This window comes from Lampetra fluviatilis, chromosome 20 (genome assembly GCF_964198595.1).
Source record: "Lampetra fluviatilis chromosome 20, kcLamFluv1.1, whole genome shotgun sequence".
Taxonomy (NCBI): domain Eukaryota; kingdom Metazoa; phylum Chordata; class Hyperoartia; order Petromyzontiformes; family Petromyzontidae; genus Lampetra; species Lampetra fluviatilis.
In genome coordinates, this window is record NC_136294.1 from 1,466,885 (window position 1) to 1,484,745 (window position 17,861).

Below are 17,861 nucleotides of genomic sequence, written 5' to 3' on the forward strand. Positions count from 1 at the left end.
ACCGATGACGTGTCCCAGCTGTTTTATCGTGACGTTCATCTATACTTTAACACGTCGGCAACTTCTGCTTTTAACTTTCTCCCGTTGTACCCCTGAAGGCCTCGGGAGCGGCACAGGCAACCGGGCTTGACTCGAAGCCAGCTGGAGGCTCGCTGGCTCCTCTCCGAGCAGACGCGTGCCGAAACGGAGGTGGCGAGCCCACGGAGCCGCGAGATTTACTCTGGTGACCGGCGCGATGTCCTTTCGACCGATTTTGCGAGCGTGAGCTCGTCGGTGGTCGACGGGACGGACGTGCGAATCTTGAATGACGCCGTTGCTCTCGATTTGCTGGAGGGGCAGCGGCGTGCGGGACGGGCGCTGATGCTCAACGGATTTGCTCGCCACCACCACCGCGGTGAGGAGGAGGAGGGGGAGCGAGAGGTTGCCGATCGCAGGAATACAGTGGCGGTCACCGACCGGAGAAAGCCGTCGACTAAAAACAAAGAGGAGGCGATTGCGCTGGCGCATGCGCCGCACGACTCCGATCGCAGCCCTCCGCAGCGACTCGCTCGGAACTCGACACTCGCAGCTTTTCCGCAGAAAGAGCCGACCTGGATGGAGTGCAACGGTTATTCTCAGCACCGGCCGTCGGCGGCAGTGGAAGATTTCCACGCGAGGAATCAAACGGTTGTGCCGACCGGCCGAGATGGCGACGGGCTCTCCGGCTGCACTTCGCCGAAGCCCGGCGACAAGCTGCTGAGGTTGAAGGAGCGTGTGGGCAGACAGGCGCATCCGGAGCGTGGGAGACGCCCAAATGGGGAGGGGCCGAGGGTTGATGAGGACCTCTTGGCAGCTGTCGGTCATCGTGTCCACGGTGACACGATGAAAAGTCGAAACCAGGCTGGCCGGTCGTGCGTCCTCAACAATGGTGAGTGTGCTTGGTCGCTGCCCTCGGAGCGTTACTGAAAGTTCAATTATTTTCTCTTAGACGATAGAAAGATGAGTTATTGTATGGTGACCAAGTGGACTTGAGGTTAGACAACCTGAGCCAGTGCTGCTGAGATTCTGGGTAAGAATCCGAGTTTTAGGATTTCGTGATTCTCAGCTGTGCCAGCTCAGAGCTCTGAATTCTGAGCCACCCTCCCAGGAGAGGGGGAGAGACTTTAAGTTGACTTCAAGGAGAATGCTTTAGTGATATCACTTGCAAAAGTCAGGAAATCACAACTCTGATATCACTGGAGCTTCACTTACACCGTGAACCTAACGCATTCATAACAATCCTTTAAACACACTCTCAGGAATTGAACGCAGATTGGCGGATTTGTAGCTCTGTGCGCTTACCACTACACCACTGTTCGAGACCGCCTAGAACAATATCAATACATTAGGCTAAATGCTCTAGTTTGCCTGCTGCATTTGAGATAAGATTCGGGTTAGAGTTATGGTTATTTTCGACACTGAGTAATATATTATTTTTCGGGTGGTAAATTACCTTGAAGTCGCGAGTAATTTTCCTGAACGTCAATCTTTGACGCCAAGCCTGCGTGAACTGGGGGATTTTCACCACGATTTTTTCTTTGAACTGCTGTACACAAACATGGTCTCACAGTAAAACCAGACACCAGCTGAAAGGATGCAAGCAAAAAAAAAGATTCCCATTGAGAATATTTCAAAACTCTCTTATTCCAAAACAAACAAAAGCTACGCACTGTAGTTCAGCGGGGTGCACATTACCGAACTCACGGGCCCCAAAGATCACGTGACAGCCCTTTTGTCAATCCACTGCTGGATGAGGGCCCAACCACACTGCGGGTCATACGGGTCAATTTGACCATAGGTGGGGAGCATAGTACAGTACACGACAATTATTTGCTGCACTGGCCTCTGCTGCTGACAACATATCGTGGCAGCCTACAGCACCTACTATTCCTATGTCCAAATTACCGACAATTTGCCTGATCTTAGAAGCCTAAGCGGGCTTCAGCCTGGATAGTGCAAGACACAAATACCTGTCACTAATGACACACACATTAACGATTGACCAAGCAGGCCTACGTCGACGCGGGGTCCTCCCCACCACAGCAGCGACCCACACGGCCTAAAATCTCAACACGGCCTCACCCGCGTAAAATCAAGGGCCGCCTGACCGCCTCACTCTGTCTCCGTTGTCCCGCTGCTCGCAGGGTTAACCCAGGCGCTCGAGTCATCGCGAGCGACGACGGGGGCGACCGGGAAGCACGGGAAAAATCAGTTCTTGGCGGTCAAAGAAAATCACGGCAAGAGCGCAACAGGTAGGTCCGCTGCCGCCGCTGCCGCTGCTGCTGCAATTTTAAAGGCTCGAAATTTATTTTGAGCCGTTCCACAAATTAGTCGAGCACAAATCATCCGAGTAACAGGTATTGGGGTATCGTTACAGAGGTAATAATCGAAATGCATGTGTTCTTGTACACGAGCCCCCTTGTTCATGCACTGCCGGATGAGTGTTTGTCCGCGCCGTGCGTGTCGTGGAGAATAGGGCACAGGTCTGATTATATTGTATTGGAACTGATCGCTCTGTTATTATCATTGTTACTTGTGCTCCGTGAATTAAATTTCGGGCTCTAGGATTGCCCAGCGGTAGCAGAAGTTCGTAGTTTGAATATGGCAGGCCACCCTGGTTAATACTGCGGGTGGATTAATTGTAAAATTGTACCTGTCTGCTTGACAGTGGATTTTGGAGATATGAACCTTATGGTGGAACCCCGGAGTCCCAAATAAATGGAAGTCAAAATCGTAATTAATTAATTTGTCTTTGGCGACTCCGTCCCACCGTGCACATAAACGCTGCAACCCACCTGGTGCGGATCATTCTGTTGTCATGCCATCCAAGCGCAGAGAGGGCAAATGCGCAGAAGAAACAAAACTTCTAAACTTTGATTAGCGCATCGTGTAGAGCTCGTCGAGAGGAATAGATTGCCGTATCGTTCGCCTTCAACAGACGTGATATGACGTCGCAACGCAGTTTATGCGAGAGCCGGGTGCTTATGGGACCCCGGGGTCCCGCCATAAGGTTCATATCCTGACGTCGTTTGAAACCGAGTAGGCCGTTATGCGCCGGTGTCGTGGTCCAAATTTTTCTAATTTGTGAAATCACTCCGTTGGGATTACACACAAACAGCAACAACATCGTCTCGCGACTGTGAAACTGCTTGCAGACTATGTCTGTGAAACACAGTGCCTCCCTTCCTGATGCCCTTGCACTATGAAAATGGCACGAATGCCAAATGTACACAATTCTAATTTTTTTCAATCTCACAGGCATGGGCCAGCCAGCCAGGGGAAACGTGGGTCAAGTGTCCACCAGAGGCCCTGTTCCAACGCGAGACCTTAGCCTCATACAGGGCACCCAAGGTACGCGCACATCTCCTGTTCATCCCGATTCCATTCTATTGTGTGCTTTGTTGGCCGTACGACTGCCTCGTGGTCAGACGTTAAGGCAGTTTGCACGCTGGAAGCCTTTTAATTCCCCGAACAGCCCGTGGTCGTTGACAGTGCATTGTCATCGGTCAAGTATCTGTGAAATATTTTGGCGAAATAGTTGCAAGAGGCGGTTGTGTGTTCACGTAGATTGGAGGCGTGTGTTGGTCTGAATCATTAATTCAGAGTGAGTGGCCTACATGTCGCTTCACTCCTTGATCTCCAATCCTGGTCGAGGTCTCAGTCTACCAGACCGAATGTTTTGTCTCATCCACCACACTGGAGGTCACAACAACACACACACTCATTCAGGCACTCACCCACTCATTCACCAACACTCACTCACATTCATTCACCACACTCACCCATGCACTCGCCACACTGCGGCACTTTGCAATCCCATTGTTTATTTTCCTAAGCCCTTTTAACATCCGTGCTCAAATCAAGAAACACATTAACGCTTATCTATTGCGAGTGCTGTTTGTTGCTGGATGCTTGACATTTTGGTCCTGTGCTCAGCAACTGACTTGCAAAAAAATAATACCCCCCCCCGCGTGTATTAACGTCAACTACCCACCCCAGCATTAGCAACAAGAGGTTGTGAACGTGAGCACTTGCACCGCGAAATAAACACAACATAAACATAGAACGCGCACGCACGGACGCAGATGGACTCGCATCGTCTCGTTAATCTTCGTTAACCGCTCAGACTCGGCGGCGACCTTCGCCGGACGAATTGTTTGCAAAAAAAGTGTCCTTTTGGAGTCGCGCCAAGCGCGGTATCTACAGCCCCAGCTATAAATAGCAAATGGCTCTGCAGTGCACAGGCAGCTGGGCTCCTCAGCACCCCCCTCCACTCCAACCGCTCCCATCACAGTTTCCCTTCCACCTTAACTCTGCATGCACTCCGGCGCCTGGCGCCAGCAACCTTTCTCGCCAGTCCCAAGTAATCGTCATCATCGTCGTTATCAGTCATTGTCCATCCACTGCTTGATGAGACCTCCGCGCCGTCACCACCCCTCACAGTCCACCGCTGCCACCGACCATTTCGCTCGTGCACAGGAAGTGATCTCATTGCTGCCATCCCGGCGATGGATATTGGCCCTCTTGGATGCGTGTTCGCTCCCTGCTTTTGACAAATGTGTGGTCATGTTACGCTTTGGACATCTGTAGGCACGTTACGCGTAAAACTATGAATTCCGCAACCCCCCCCCCCACTTTTAACTATTATATAATGCTTTTTCACAATATACTTTAAAGGGCAGCGATTCGATGCATATTTTGATGATGAAAATTGATTGTTATCTGTGCGGGTATATGTATTGTGGAATAGCTCAACCGTTCCATCAGAATGTGGAATTTTCACCACCGGTGCGTGAGCGAGACGAGAGGGGAATTCCTTTGTGTTCCTTTGATCAGGACGCCGCCTTTTTGAAACAATTTATTTCCCCATTTGCTCTCCACACAGATATTTATGCTCACATTTTTCTGGCCTTCATAAATTTGCATGTTTTTCTGGCCTTCAGCCAGAAAAACATGCAATTTGCTTGTATGCAAAAGGTGGTTTGTCGACAGCAAAAACCCACAGCAAAAAAGTCCTACAGCATGAGCACAATCGTAAGCATACATGTGAACCCCTTATGAGTGCTTACCTTATTACAGACCAATTCAGACCTTATTGGTCACCCCGTGCCCTTAAAAATCTCAAAGTTCATCCTACAAAGTCCCATCACAAGCGAGAAACGCCAATTTTTTTTAACTCAATTTCTTTTGTGCAAGAATACGGGTAACCCGTATGGGTTGACAGGTATGAATAAGTCTCAGCATACTTTGCATGTCAAGATGACAGTACCGTTCCTACCTATATCATCACACGAGTGTGATAGCTGATGAGTTCTAAGTACAAGGAAAATTGCCTGGTTGATGTTGTTCACACTTTCAGCTGACGCCTATTTAAGGCTATGTGCATAATGTATGAACGAATTATAGTGCTGTCATCTTGACATTCAAAGTACCTTGATGCTTACTGCTGTGCATATATTAATTATATATTCATTATCATCAACAGCATTACCAGCCGTGGTCAATCCACTGCTGGATGGATGGAGGCCTCCCCAATTATCATCTGCAGGAAATACTGTTCGAGTAATGCCCTTGCAGAACGTATAAATTAAAAACAGCATTCTTGCGTACGCTTTTTTAAGAACTGGTTTTGTGTTTTGGCAACGCTTTCGTTACTGTTTCACTTTACGGGAACTCAATTTAAATGTTTTCCATCATCTGTCTGCGTTAATGCGGCGGCGGCGATGGCAGCGACAATGATACCGCGCGCTCTTGCGCCTGTGACGTCGCTCCCGGGGCGCCAACTCTCCGTGCGCGCAGCACCTGTCGCAGCTGTGCACTTCTATTATCCCGGGGGCTTCTGTGTGAATGACGGCCGACTGCGTTGCACTCCCCCCCCAACACCCTCCCTCCCCCTGCCCTGGGTTTCCTGTGGCTGAGAGTTTTGGTATTTTCGTAGTTGGTAAATCGCGCCCAGCGGACCTGGATCGAGACGCAGGCCGTTGCCGGCTTAATGTTTTAGGGTCACAACGGAAGTTTTGAGTCAACGGCACAGGTGCAGGGATTGTTGAGTGGCTCTTCCAGTTCGAGGATTTTTTTTTCCTTCCCAAACAGTTGCTGAGCACAGGCCCAGTGGCCCGCAACGTCCCACTGCCGGGTATAAAAACAGCAAAGTTGTAGTAGTTTAATTTGGGTTTCTTGAATTGAGCTGTGTTATAAGAGCTTGGAAATAGAGACGATGGCGAGGGAATTCCAAAGTTGAGCAGCACGAAGAAACAAGCAGAAAGAGAAGTGTTGTGACCTGCAGTGTGGTGGTTGAGTGGTTGAGTGAGCGATTGGGGTGAGTGTGTGTTGTTGTGGCTTGTGTTGTTGTGGTCAAACACAGTGTGGATGAGACAAAACGGTCAGTCTGGTCGACCGAGTTCTCAACACAGGTGGCGGAATCAATGAATTAAATTCATTGGAAACAGTAGCCTTGGTAGTAGTAATAAAAGAATGATCAGGTGTCTGACCACTGGCTTAATTTCTCACTGAATATCGTGTAGCTGGTAGATCGGAGGTGGCACATGAGGTGTAGCCACAGGCATAGCGAGAGCTATACTGGATGTGGTGTTCCCGTTGCAGATACATTTTCCATATCCCTGACCTCGTACAGACCCAGCTGAAATTAGGCCCCTTGACCCAGTGCGTTAAAAATACTGCGACGAGTTATTACTCGGGGGTTCTGCCGCCCAACGTTTCGATTAAAACATATGAGTCAATGTGGAAATGTTTTCAATCATTCAAGCTGTCAGGATGCTTTCTGTTTTTAGAAAATGATAATGAGAATAACCATTTACAAAAATGGGATGACCACATTTAGATCATGTCAAGAAAGTAATGCAATAGATATAAGAAGGGGAGTCGGCAAGGTGATCGACTTATGCCCGAGTTTCACACAGTGACACAATCCTCGATGAAGTGCCACAGCTCCATTTCTCTCTGCTTGTGTGACCCGCTCTCTCCCGCACCCGACGTTCCTGACTCGGACCAGGACCCCGTCCGGCGTGGGCAGCGACCGACCGTACACGCGAGGTCGGCGGGGTCGGCCACCCCGGCGACGCCGGTGACCCCATCAGGGCTGCGGAGCTGAGTGTGCAGCTCCTATCGGAGGAGGTGCAGGGCATCCTCGACGATCTGCAGCTGGACGCTTGCATCGGGGCATTCGAAAAGCATCCTGTTGCTGCCATCCCCGCCACAGCCCCCACCGCCACGCGGACGGTAACTGACGCTCAGTTGTTTAAATGTTTTCCAAAGCAATATTTTGTTCAACGTTAGAATGCACGGCACGCTCCAAGGGCACAGTCGGAGAAAGATGCAAACAAATATAACAATATACATTCAAACACATTGTGTCGTCTGTAAACGTAAGGTAAGAGCGGAGAGATGGTGAGTACATGAGTGGGTGGTAAGAGGTTCGTTGTTGGTTGCTCTATTTTTTTTTGTGTTACCACTCCTGAGCAGGGTTGGGGGTGGCATCGTGGTTGGCACACTGCACTATAAATTTGGTGACCCAGGGTTTGATTTACAGCCACGGATGACATTGGTGGCGAGTTGGTATCAGCACTGGTCCTGGCCTTCCACCCCATTCGCCAGCTCGCACTGCGCCGCGTGGTGAACTCTGATCAAACAAGCCCCATGACTGACACGGCATGCTGAGCAGCATGCCGTCATTTAGTAGTTTGGTCACACTTGATGTTGTAGAACAGAAGATAATATCAGCGTGTGTGTGTGTGAGTGCTTGTTAACAACACTTGCGGCCAAACGGGGAATATTTGTCTTTGTCTATGTTTATGAGTGTGGATTTGTCTGTGTATGAAGACATCCGTGTGCTTCCAAGCATGTCCGCGTGCCTGTGTAGTGCATGCTTACACCGGCGTGTGTGTGTGTACATGCCTGTTGTATCACATTACATTGAGTTCTTCATGCAAATTGAAAGAACATTCGGAGAGAACCGTGGGGCTCGGTGCCAAGAGCTCAGGCATTATCACGAGATTGAGCGGCGTGCTTTTGTCACGGGGGTCGTACAACCGCGTTAATCGCGACGAGGATTTTCTTGTGCAAAACAATATAAAACTCAAAACGTTCCTCTCTTCCCGAAAACCGCTGCGAGAGATCACAAGGGGTGTTTTTCCGCGCGCCTTGTCACGTGGGTCATGATGACTGCATGTTCTCCGTTAAGTTTGGAATATAATCGTTGTTTTTCCTCTTCGCTGTAATTACTGGGGGGTCAAAGGGGCTGTGCTGATCCACACTGCCATGAACCCGTTGTGACTTGAGTTTGAATCACCGCCAAGGCTAACATCAGTGATGAGTGATATTTGATGCGGTCCCGGTGCGATTACTTTATTTCCTTCACCGACCCATGCTGGCCAGCGTGTCCAACCGTTATGTACGGTGTGAAAGAAATTCAACATACATCCATACAACACCCATGACTGATATTGGTGTTGGGGAGCCTTAATCCAGCAGTGGATTGGATTACCAAAGGACGTGCGAATTACTATTGTGTTGATATTATATATTGTACAGCAAAGAGGTGGCCGGATGTCTCAGGAGGAGTGAGAGCATTAGCCTGCGCCTCTTCAGATTCTGCGTTTGAATTCTGGTTTCATCCACTGGTGATTAAACTGGTTTTTCAAGTTTAGCAAGTTTATTGTTTCCCCTCCTGTTGCCAATTACAAAAAAACAAGCATCCATTCAATTAGGCAAACACAAAATAAAACACATTCCTGCGGAGGGAGCTGGTAGGAACGTTGGGTTGCTCGGTCAATGGCCAGGGTCAACGGCGGCGTGGTGTATTCCGCAAATATGCCCGACTGTGAGGGCGGGCACAAGCCGGCGTGAGTAGGTTAAACGTTGAGTTTTATAAGGGCACCACGGGGTGACCAGCCCCTCCCCAACCAGCCCCACCCCTCCCACCCCCCACCCAGCCCCACCCAGCCCCACCTTCCCCACCCAGCCCCTCCCCACCCAGCCCCTCCCCACCCTCTCCACCCAGCCCCTCCCCACCCAGCCCCACCCCTCCCATTTTTGGACGCAGGACAGACGGACACAATAATCCCCTGTGGGCTGCTGTAACCAGGAGGCTCCTACCAGTATTAATCCAGAAATATTTCCAGGGTCATTTGACCGGCACTGATCTGAGCGCTGACGTGGCTTATTACAGCGGACAACCAAGGGCGCGCTGTCGAGACGGCTCGATCGGGACGGCGCACAGGAGGCTCGCGACGCCGGGTGGACCCCTACCGCCGGTTACACCGATGCCACGGTGCCACGGGGTGCCGACGGGCGGCAGCTGCTGGACCGGCACAAGCGGCGCGCGGAGGAGAGGCGCGTGTTGCGGCGGGCGCCGGAACAGCGAGGGGAGCCGGCACATCTGCACGCGCCGCACCACCACCACGCCTCCTCGGGGCAGCAGTGGGGGGTGGACGGTGGTGGCGGCGGTGGCGGTTTCTGGGATGAGGATCGTCACTGCCTCGAGATGCTGGGACGGACAGGGGTCACGCAGGTGACTTATTTGGCCTTGTCGGAATGGCCGTCGTGGTAGCATTGGCAGCAGCGGAAGCAATAGCATCATCAGCAGTATCATGATGATCATCAGCAGCCCTTTAGTATGGTGAATGTCCTCTTGGACGCACTATTGGCTGCCACTCCATCGTTAGTCTCCATTGGCAGCCATCATCCCTTCTTCTGCCCTGTCTCACTTTTCAACATTGTCCCTCTTGGTTACGTATGTTCTCTGTGCACAATTGGCTTGGCCACCTCCTAACCCTCACGTTTGTCCTTTTGTCTTCTCCTACCCTAGACCCAGTACCGTAAGTTGGCTCAACCGCCCGTCGAGTCTAACAAGGAGAACTGGGGATTCCGCTTCCCCGGCTCAGCGAATGCTGTCAACTTCCTGAACAATGGCCAGGTAACGGGTATCACCACCGCGAGCGCCCTCACCTCGTCGCCGGACTACCGCGACCAGGAACTCCCTCCTCAGCCGTACGGCTGGAGGTCGTCCGATCCGGCGGAGCATCCTTCCTGCAGCTGCGGATCGAGACTGGACAACCCGTCCCCGCCCAGCCTCGTGGGGGCGTCGAGCCCCGACTCGGATTTCTTCCTGGGCCTTCCGTCCCGCGTACGGCGCGCATTCGATTCGACGGCACGCCACCACGTCGCGCACGACGACGACGACGCCGCTCGAAGGAGGAGGAAGGTGGATCGCATCGAGACGCTCAAGGTGACGGCGGCCCGACTGGCGAGCCGGCTCGAGGAGGAGGCCCAGACGCTGGCACGGACCGTGGTGGCCGGCGGTGGCGGAGGCAGGAGCGGCGAGAGCGGCGGCGGCAGCCACCGGCGTGGCGACGCCGAGGCACCCGACGAGTTTTGCCACGGCGCCGGTCGGCGCGACGGGCACTCCTACCGCCCGCCGAAGAATTACGACTCCAGAACGAACTACGATCCCGGGCCCGAGTACGAGACCTCGCGGGGAGAAAACGAGTTGATGCGGAAGCTGGAGAGGATCCTCGGCAAAGGTTCGGGCTCGCGGAAATCGGCGTGGGAGGAGCGGGTGTCGCCGGCGCCGCCGCGGGGCTCGGGAAGGAACGAGGCGGACGCCGCCGAGCGTTCCCCGCGGGAAGACTCGTACCTGCACGCCCTCGACGCCGTCGGTAGGTCCGTCGAGAAGCTGCGGTTGCAGAAGCGGAAGCTCTCGCCGCAAAGTCTCTCGCCGCACAAGTTTTCGCCGAGCGAGTCGACATCGCCGGCACCCGCAGAGGAGCCGCCGGTCGGCGGCGACGCCTCCACTGGCGCGATGCGGCGGGACGAGGAGGCGGCGGTGGCAGCGGCCCGACACGCGACGCCAGCGCCGAAAAAAACGGAGCGGCTCGTGGGCCAGATGCACAGCGCAGAAGGCGCAGCACCCAAGTGAGTGTCTTCCCTTTAGTGCTCCGTGCGTACGTTGAGCCGCGGACCCTTTCCCACGGTTTGTGTCGGAGGGAGAGCACCCTTCCCTTTGCCGTCCATTTTGTTTTACGCGTTGCCTCGCGAGGGCCGCTTTGGGGACGGCTGCTGCGGTTGTTTGATTTGTTGATTGCAGTCGGATCGTCTGCTCGCGTTCCATGCATCCAAATAAATAGGACGGAACATAGCTGGACGGTACAGAGGAGGCGGAACATAGACGGACAGTACCAATGAGAATGTCGAAAACGGAAAAAAACGTACGAGACGGAGGGTACACACGAGACAGAAAAAATTATAGATTTTTTTATCAAATCACCCTGATCCATAACATTTAATTTACTTTATTGGGATGGGGAATCGTTTACTGCCTATTTCTTGCATTTATATTTATCACCCAGAAAAGTCTCATCGAGTCTCAAGAATACATTTGGATGTTTGGCTGGATTTCATTTTTTTTTCACATGGGAGGAAACCGGAGAAAAGCCATCACGCCGACCCGGTGGGGCGACACTCAACTCCCTGCAGCACTGAAGCCTGCAACGTGTGTCAAGCCCTGGTGCAGGGTCACCCATCCAAGCACTAACCTGGCTAAACCCCACTTAGCTTCTGACATCCGCCGAGATGGGGGGGGGGGCGGGCGCATTAAGGGTGATTTAGTCGTCATTTATTTTAACACTGCATTTGACCTCGCTGCCCGATTGCTCACTTGCTCGATCGCTCGTGTGTGCGTCGTTTGGGAGGCCACTAGAGGGCACGGTTAGCTTGCAGGAAGGCAACACCCAGCTCACAATAATCCATTTCCTGCACCGCTTCGGCCAGATATGACCTCCGCGCTTCCTGCCCCTCGCAAGGCAGAATAATGCGACGCTCAGCAGAGTTGAAGCCAGACGCGAAACTGTTCGCCCTCTACGCAGAAATTCGCTTGAATTGTCACGCTTCTGAGTCGGGCGACATTACATTCCAATGTGGATTTTACATGGCGGCATCTAAATGTGACCGTGTCTCAAGACACGGTACAAAAACAGTGGGTGTATTTATTTTATGGAGAGAAGCGGTCAGCCATAGATCCACATGTGAGTCTGGGTCTCTCAATGGGAACTTGTAAATCTCTGGATCTCTGTGAGAGGCCTTGCAAAGAAAGGGGAGTTTTATAATGGCATTTCAATTGAACTTCATCTCGCAGTGGCCATATTTTTTTCAGAAGGAGAATGATGCGGCCAGTCACAGGGAGAGGAAAACAAACAGAGGACGTTGTGTTGTGGCCCGTTTTAACAGTCTCATATTGTTTCTCATATTTTCTATTGACACAGCTTTGCCCATTACGCTACCGTAGATGTCAGTGTAATAGCCCTTGAATGAAAATAACAAGTCGGGGAAAGATCATGCTGCGTTGTCATGGATTGTGACGCTTTCCAGCATGCGTTTGTTCTCTGCAAGTGCTGAATGAGAAGTATGGATGCTGTTTACAGCTGGGCAATGGCTGTTGATGGAATGTCAGCCTCTTATATTCTTATAACAATCTATAATTGCCTCTGACCAAATCACCCTGACTACATGCCCCGATGTCATTGTAAACGAAGCAGGATGGAGACAAGTCCATACTTAGATGCGAGACTGCGAAGTGGGTTCTTGAATCCATCTGTGCGGAGCTTTCTGAGTGTCACCGCCTCGTATGTGTGCCTGGTGCGTGTTCTAAGGGATCCCGTTTCCTCTCACAACGGGAAGCCACATTCCCACGAATGGTATTGCGCAAACATCCAAATGTAGCAGGAGCTTCCTGAAAAGCAGTCTTGAGGTTCGGTGACGCTTTCCTGCATAAATGACATTGTTTTTTCATAAGGCAAGGGAAATGACAGGCACTTAATATTAATTTTAATAATTTCATTTTATATGGCGTCATTTATGCAATTGCATATCAATTATCAATTTCCATACTTAGATGAAACAAAAACAAATCCCCATTACTTGGCAAATAAAAAAATGAATATGTAAATAACGAGCAAAAATATAACATAACAAGAAAAAAATTATCGCAGAGAAATAAATTAAAATACAAAAAATCCGTTCGGTCTCCATACCCAAGACCACAATCACAACATTTTATCTAGATTTCTCCAGGTGGCTCAGCGGCTTGCAATCATATCTTGGTTGGGAGTTGACACAGCCCATCATTCCTCCAGGGTTCATAAAACAAGTACCTCTTTGTGGTTGGTAGTCAACTGTGGTTGTCCTGTGGAAAGACTCACCTCTGCCATCAGAATGCATAATTTATACCACTGCCTTTGGGCTGTAAACGGAAGATGGCTCAACACTCACTTGAGCAGGAAATCACTTTTGACTCTTTGTGTTTGATGCCGATTTCATTGGCCTTCCGGCACGCGGCGATCTTGACGGCGTGTTTTTTTTCTGCCACTAAACGGTCGGATTGGTCGCAGGGTCCGGCTGAGAGCGGAACACTGCGAGGGGCGATAGCGGATAGAGAGACGTTTAAAAGGGGGGCCTCTGATTTGACGCGAAGTGCCAGGATGGTAAATAATAGCAACAAATGGTGGCCCTCTGTGAATAAACGACTGCATTTAATCAGAAACGAAGGCACGACAGCTTGAAAAGGAAGTTGAAGCGATCGCCGTGCCCTCTCCACACCCCCCCACCTCCCCCCGTTAGTGTTTACAATCTGGCAATGGCTCTTTTTAGAATTGCTCGGCCAGTTTTAAGTGGTTTCTGGAGGCATGGACGTAGCAAACAAGGAAGAGAAATCGTGCGATTGCATGCATTCTCGAACGCTGCGCAGCGTGCGGAGGTATTTCATTCATGATAGTAGTGATACTTTCAAGCAGTGTAACGAGATGTATGCCTGTTGAACCTCTTTCGCACCGTACGATGATTGTCACGTGGCGTGCGATGGGCACTGTTGCGAGATGACGTTGCGCATAATGACTTCATCGCCTTGGCCGCCAAGGCTATTGCTTTTAGTCCTAGGTTTTACCATCGAGTGTTCACATTGGATCACCTTTACGAGAGTTATCGTGACGCCACGTCACAGACAGACGCGCTAATGGAGCTTAGTGCATTCAAGCTTTCAACCTTAGATGGAATGCGTATGAAAAAAATCTTTGCTTTTTTGTTTTGTTCCCGTGTGGAATGGGCAGGGATTTTCAGAGCGGAGAGCTAATTTATTTTTATTTGTACCGGCAAACACGTCGTCGTGCCGCCGAGATTCTTCTCCGAAAATCATACGCCGGCGAAAATTCCTCGTGTTGTTGGGTCCGTTTTATTGTCGTCCTGCCGACCCCCCCACCAACCCCCCACCAACCCCCCACCAACCCCCCCCCCGCCACCCGCCGGCAAAGGGGGGTGGTTGGTGTAGCGTCGGTCGGCCTCGCTATTTTTCAAAACGAACTGAGCAGGTCCATCTTCGTGAGTGCCACCGAGACGTTTCAAAAGGGGCAGAGCAGAAAAAAATAGATGGGTCATCGTCCCCGTCAATGAAAACTGTAGCTCTTTCGAGCAGCGCGCCGGCTTTTAGCTCCCGTTTTTTTCCTTCCCTAACCCAGTAATGGATCCGTCACTGGGTGTACAGTGCCTCCTGGTGTTTAAAAGCCCCTGTCCTTTGTGGCTGCGTCTGATTTAGCCTCACTATTAAATCACGTCTCGCAACGGCGACAACGCCACTGCGCAACCCCCCCACCCCCCTCCCACTTTAACTTAAACTTGAAAAAAAAAATTGCAATGTTCATGGTTCAAAGGGCGTGCGTGCGCGTTCCCTTCTTGCGCGCAAAATCAGGGGCCGCCTTTTATGGACGGCGATTGCCGAAGCTTTCTCATCCCCCCCCCCACCTCCCACATCGTCGTTTGTAAAGGGCAGAGTTGACTTCTTCCAGTATGTGACGTCTTGAACTTCCTCTTCATCTGAGAGACGGTCTGACCTCCTGCGTGATGTGAAATTATTAGCTCTGAATAAAATCCAATGTGTTTTTATGTATATTCTCTATCGTGAGTTACCATCTCCAGAATCTCACTATTCAACGTAGCTATGTGTCCCCACAACGTTAACTTTTTCACGACCTTGTGACCGCGTGGGGCAGAGGTCGCATGTCGGGATCTCGCTCACCGTGTCGCGACGGCGTTTTTAACGACGACGACCAACAACCAGCGATGAGACGCTTTCTCATCCCCCACTACCTCCTAACCCCCTAATTTTCCACGCAGGAAGGAGCACCGGCTACGACCCACCGACCTCGCGACCCCCGGCGAGCGGAGGTCGCACGATATTGAGGCCGGCGTGAGTCTGGCATCTCCGACGTCCGGGCGGCGGTCGCCTTGCGCGACAACGACGTCGCTCTCGTCGCTGTCCCCAGCCTCGTCGTCGTCACACAAGTCCCTGTCAAACGGATCGAGGGACGGTGCCGACGGTGAGTGTGCACGCGCGTACGCTCGATTACATTTAATTTCTTCCCGTCATATAATTGCGTACACGACGCACCGAATTAGTCTCCGCGTTCATGCCACACTTTGCCAATCGTGCCTGTCGAAGAGAAAGGGAAAAGCCCACATTGGGATGCGATTAACGTCACTCGGCCCCCACGCACAAGGATATCGCAGAGCTGCTTCTGACAACTCCGATGTCTAAATATGGCGAAGACCCTTCAGCACTTACGTGATATGACGTGATGTGGTGCTGCTTTCTGTATTGGAGTTTCAAAACGTATGAAGTGGTCTGGCGATACCACGATTTGTCAGGATTCACGGTCGCCGTTTCTAGAATCTTTTTTTTTACATTGCAGTTGATGGTAGCGCCTCGAGTGGATTTCCCGGTGAAGTGAACCCATTGCATACAACGTACACCGATTCTAAAAACAACAAAGAAACATTGATTCTAAGCTATGGAATTCGATGCATGTTTTTGCTTGCTCAAAATCTATTTTAATCGATGAAACGGTGCAGCGATCCACGACTAATTCAAATAAAAGCCAAAGATTTAACAGAGAGTTGGGGCAAGTGTGTGCTAGCGAACACCTGTGAAGGCCGGCACAGCACACAATCGTGGCCAACACCTTGCCAAGCCGCCTTTGTCTCTCTCGTGCGAATGTTTACACACCGCACCAGCTTTGCATTTAAGGCTGAGTCGACCTCGTGGAGGCACAGAACAGGTTCAGATAATTCGTCACTGGCCATTAGCGATAATCCAACTGAGGTCGGCGGGTTCGTAGCGCAATGCGCGTACGAATAATCGACCGCTAAAACGAGCGCGCGCACACCACCGCCCATTGATGATTTGTGTAATGGTGATGATTAGGACGTGTTTTTTTTCGTGCAAAATACAGCACATGGCGAGTCCTGCACATACAGTGCGTCTCCCTCTAGCGAAATTTATAGTTTCGCGCCTACTTTTAAATAGCCACCGCCAGATTTATGGCCATTCGCACTCGTCGCAAATGCTTTCTCAAGTTTTTTTTTAGTTGGCCGGCGGTAATTACATGTGGAATTCATGAAGTATGGGTCCTTTTTATTGTGTAAGGCTCGGAAGAACAACATAATTAAAGTAAAATTTACATAGCTAGGGAGCTGATGCCACCAGCTCGTTAGGGAATAAATTACTTGGCAAACGACCCAGGTAATGTAATCAGTTTTTATCTCTGGGCGAGCGCTTGAAACAAATTTGCGTTGCTAAATATGCGTTTAATGCACAAATATGGGCGTTTGATTGAGGTGCATTTGTTGTTGTGTGTGCGCGGTGGGGAGCGTTAGTGTAGCAGTTAGCGGGCTGCGCTACGAACCCGGTGAACCTGAGTTCGATTCCCGGCCCGGCCAACATCGGTGACGATTATCTGAATTGGTCCTAGGCCTCCCCTAGGTCGACTCGCCCTCAAATGAGTACCTGGTGCGGTGTGTAAACACTGCCACTGGGATGACAAAGGCGGCCAGGCGTGGTGTTGGCCACCCACCCTCTCGTGTGCCGTCCTGACCTTCATAGGTGCTCACTAACAGCACTTGCCCCAACAGTCTGTTACAGGCTATATGGGGGATTTTTGTCCTATAAATGTGGAAGTGCCAGAATGAAACGTATTCGCCCTGTAAGCACGTCAGCTGACACTCACACACGGCCTCTCATCCTCGCACCCTCACATGGACGGAGTGCGGGTCATGCTGCTCCTTTGACACTGGTCAGTGCCAGTTGAAGAAGACAGGCAGCGAAAATGTTGGAACCTAGTAGAGTAGAACAACGGATTTTGATTAAATACCCCCTCCGCTCACAACATAGCCGCTACAACAACACTTTGTTTTATTCACAGTGGTCACCCATCCGAGGTCTGACAACCGTCGGAGAATTCTGGGCGATTAGGTCATGGGCTTAGACGATTGTTCGTGAATGATTTCGTACGGTCAGTGAAGAGCAATCTCAGATATTGTTCTGTCTGATTTAGCCATTCAATTGCTTTGTTGCTGACAGTTGGTGAATTGCAGATACACTCATCACCCACTCACTCACCTCCCCCACTGCTTTCAAATTTCTTTTTGGGGGCAGTACGATGTCCTCTGTGTTGCACGGTTTGATGTTCGTGGCCGTAGTTTTTTTTTTCACTCGTGTGGTTTGTCCCGGATCTTGCTCACGAACTGAAACGTGTTGTTGTTGAAACCGTGGGGCTGTTCTTCTGGGCAGACGGCATCACCTACACCACGGTTCTCACCGGATCCGCCGAGTCGCATGAGACCCCCACCGGCGCGGCAGACCCCCACGAGCCTGGGGCAGCCGTCACGGATCTGTTGGACGAGCGCCGGCACCGGGACTCCGAGTTCCTGCGGAGGCTGCGCGCAGAGGAGCGGCCCAGCGGGTGAGTGGATGACGGCTCTGAACGAAGACCATTTTGTTTAAA

At 51.2% G+C, this 17,861-nt stretch overlaps 1 protein-coding gene across 2 annotated transcripts in view; it reads left to right on the forward strand.

Moving 5' to 3' along the window:
* CEP350 (centrosomal protein 350) overlaps window positions 1-17,861 on the forward strand; it is a 51,434-nt gene that overhangs the window by 12,724 nt on the left and 20,849 nt on the right. For both annotated transcript variants that reach the window (XM_078865314.1, XM_078865315.1), the window contains exons 6-13: window positions 99-907; window positions 2,163-2,270; window positions 3,277-3,369; window positions 7,031-7,257; window positions 9,206-9,547; window positions 9,845-10,950; window positions 15,196-15,398; window positions 17,648-17,819. In XM_078865314.1, coding sequence (XP_078721440.1) covers window positions 99-907; window positions 2,163-2,270; window positions 3,277-3,369; window positions 7,031-7,257; window positions 9,206-9,547; window positions 9,845-10,950; window positions 15,196-15,398; window positions 17,648-17,819 — 3,060 coding nt within the window. The remainder of the gene's footprint in view (window positions 1-98; window positions 908-2,162; window positions 2,271-3,276; window positions 3,370-7,030; window positions 7,258-9,205; window positions 9,548-9,844; window positions 10,951-15,195; window positions 15,399-17,647; window positions 17,820-17,861) is intronic.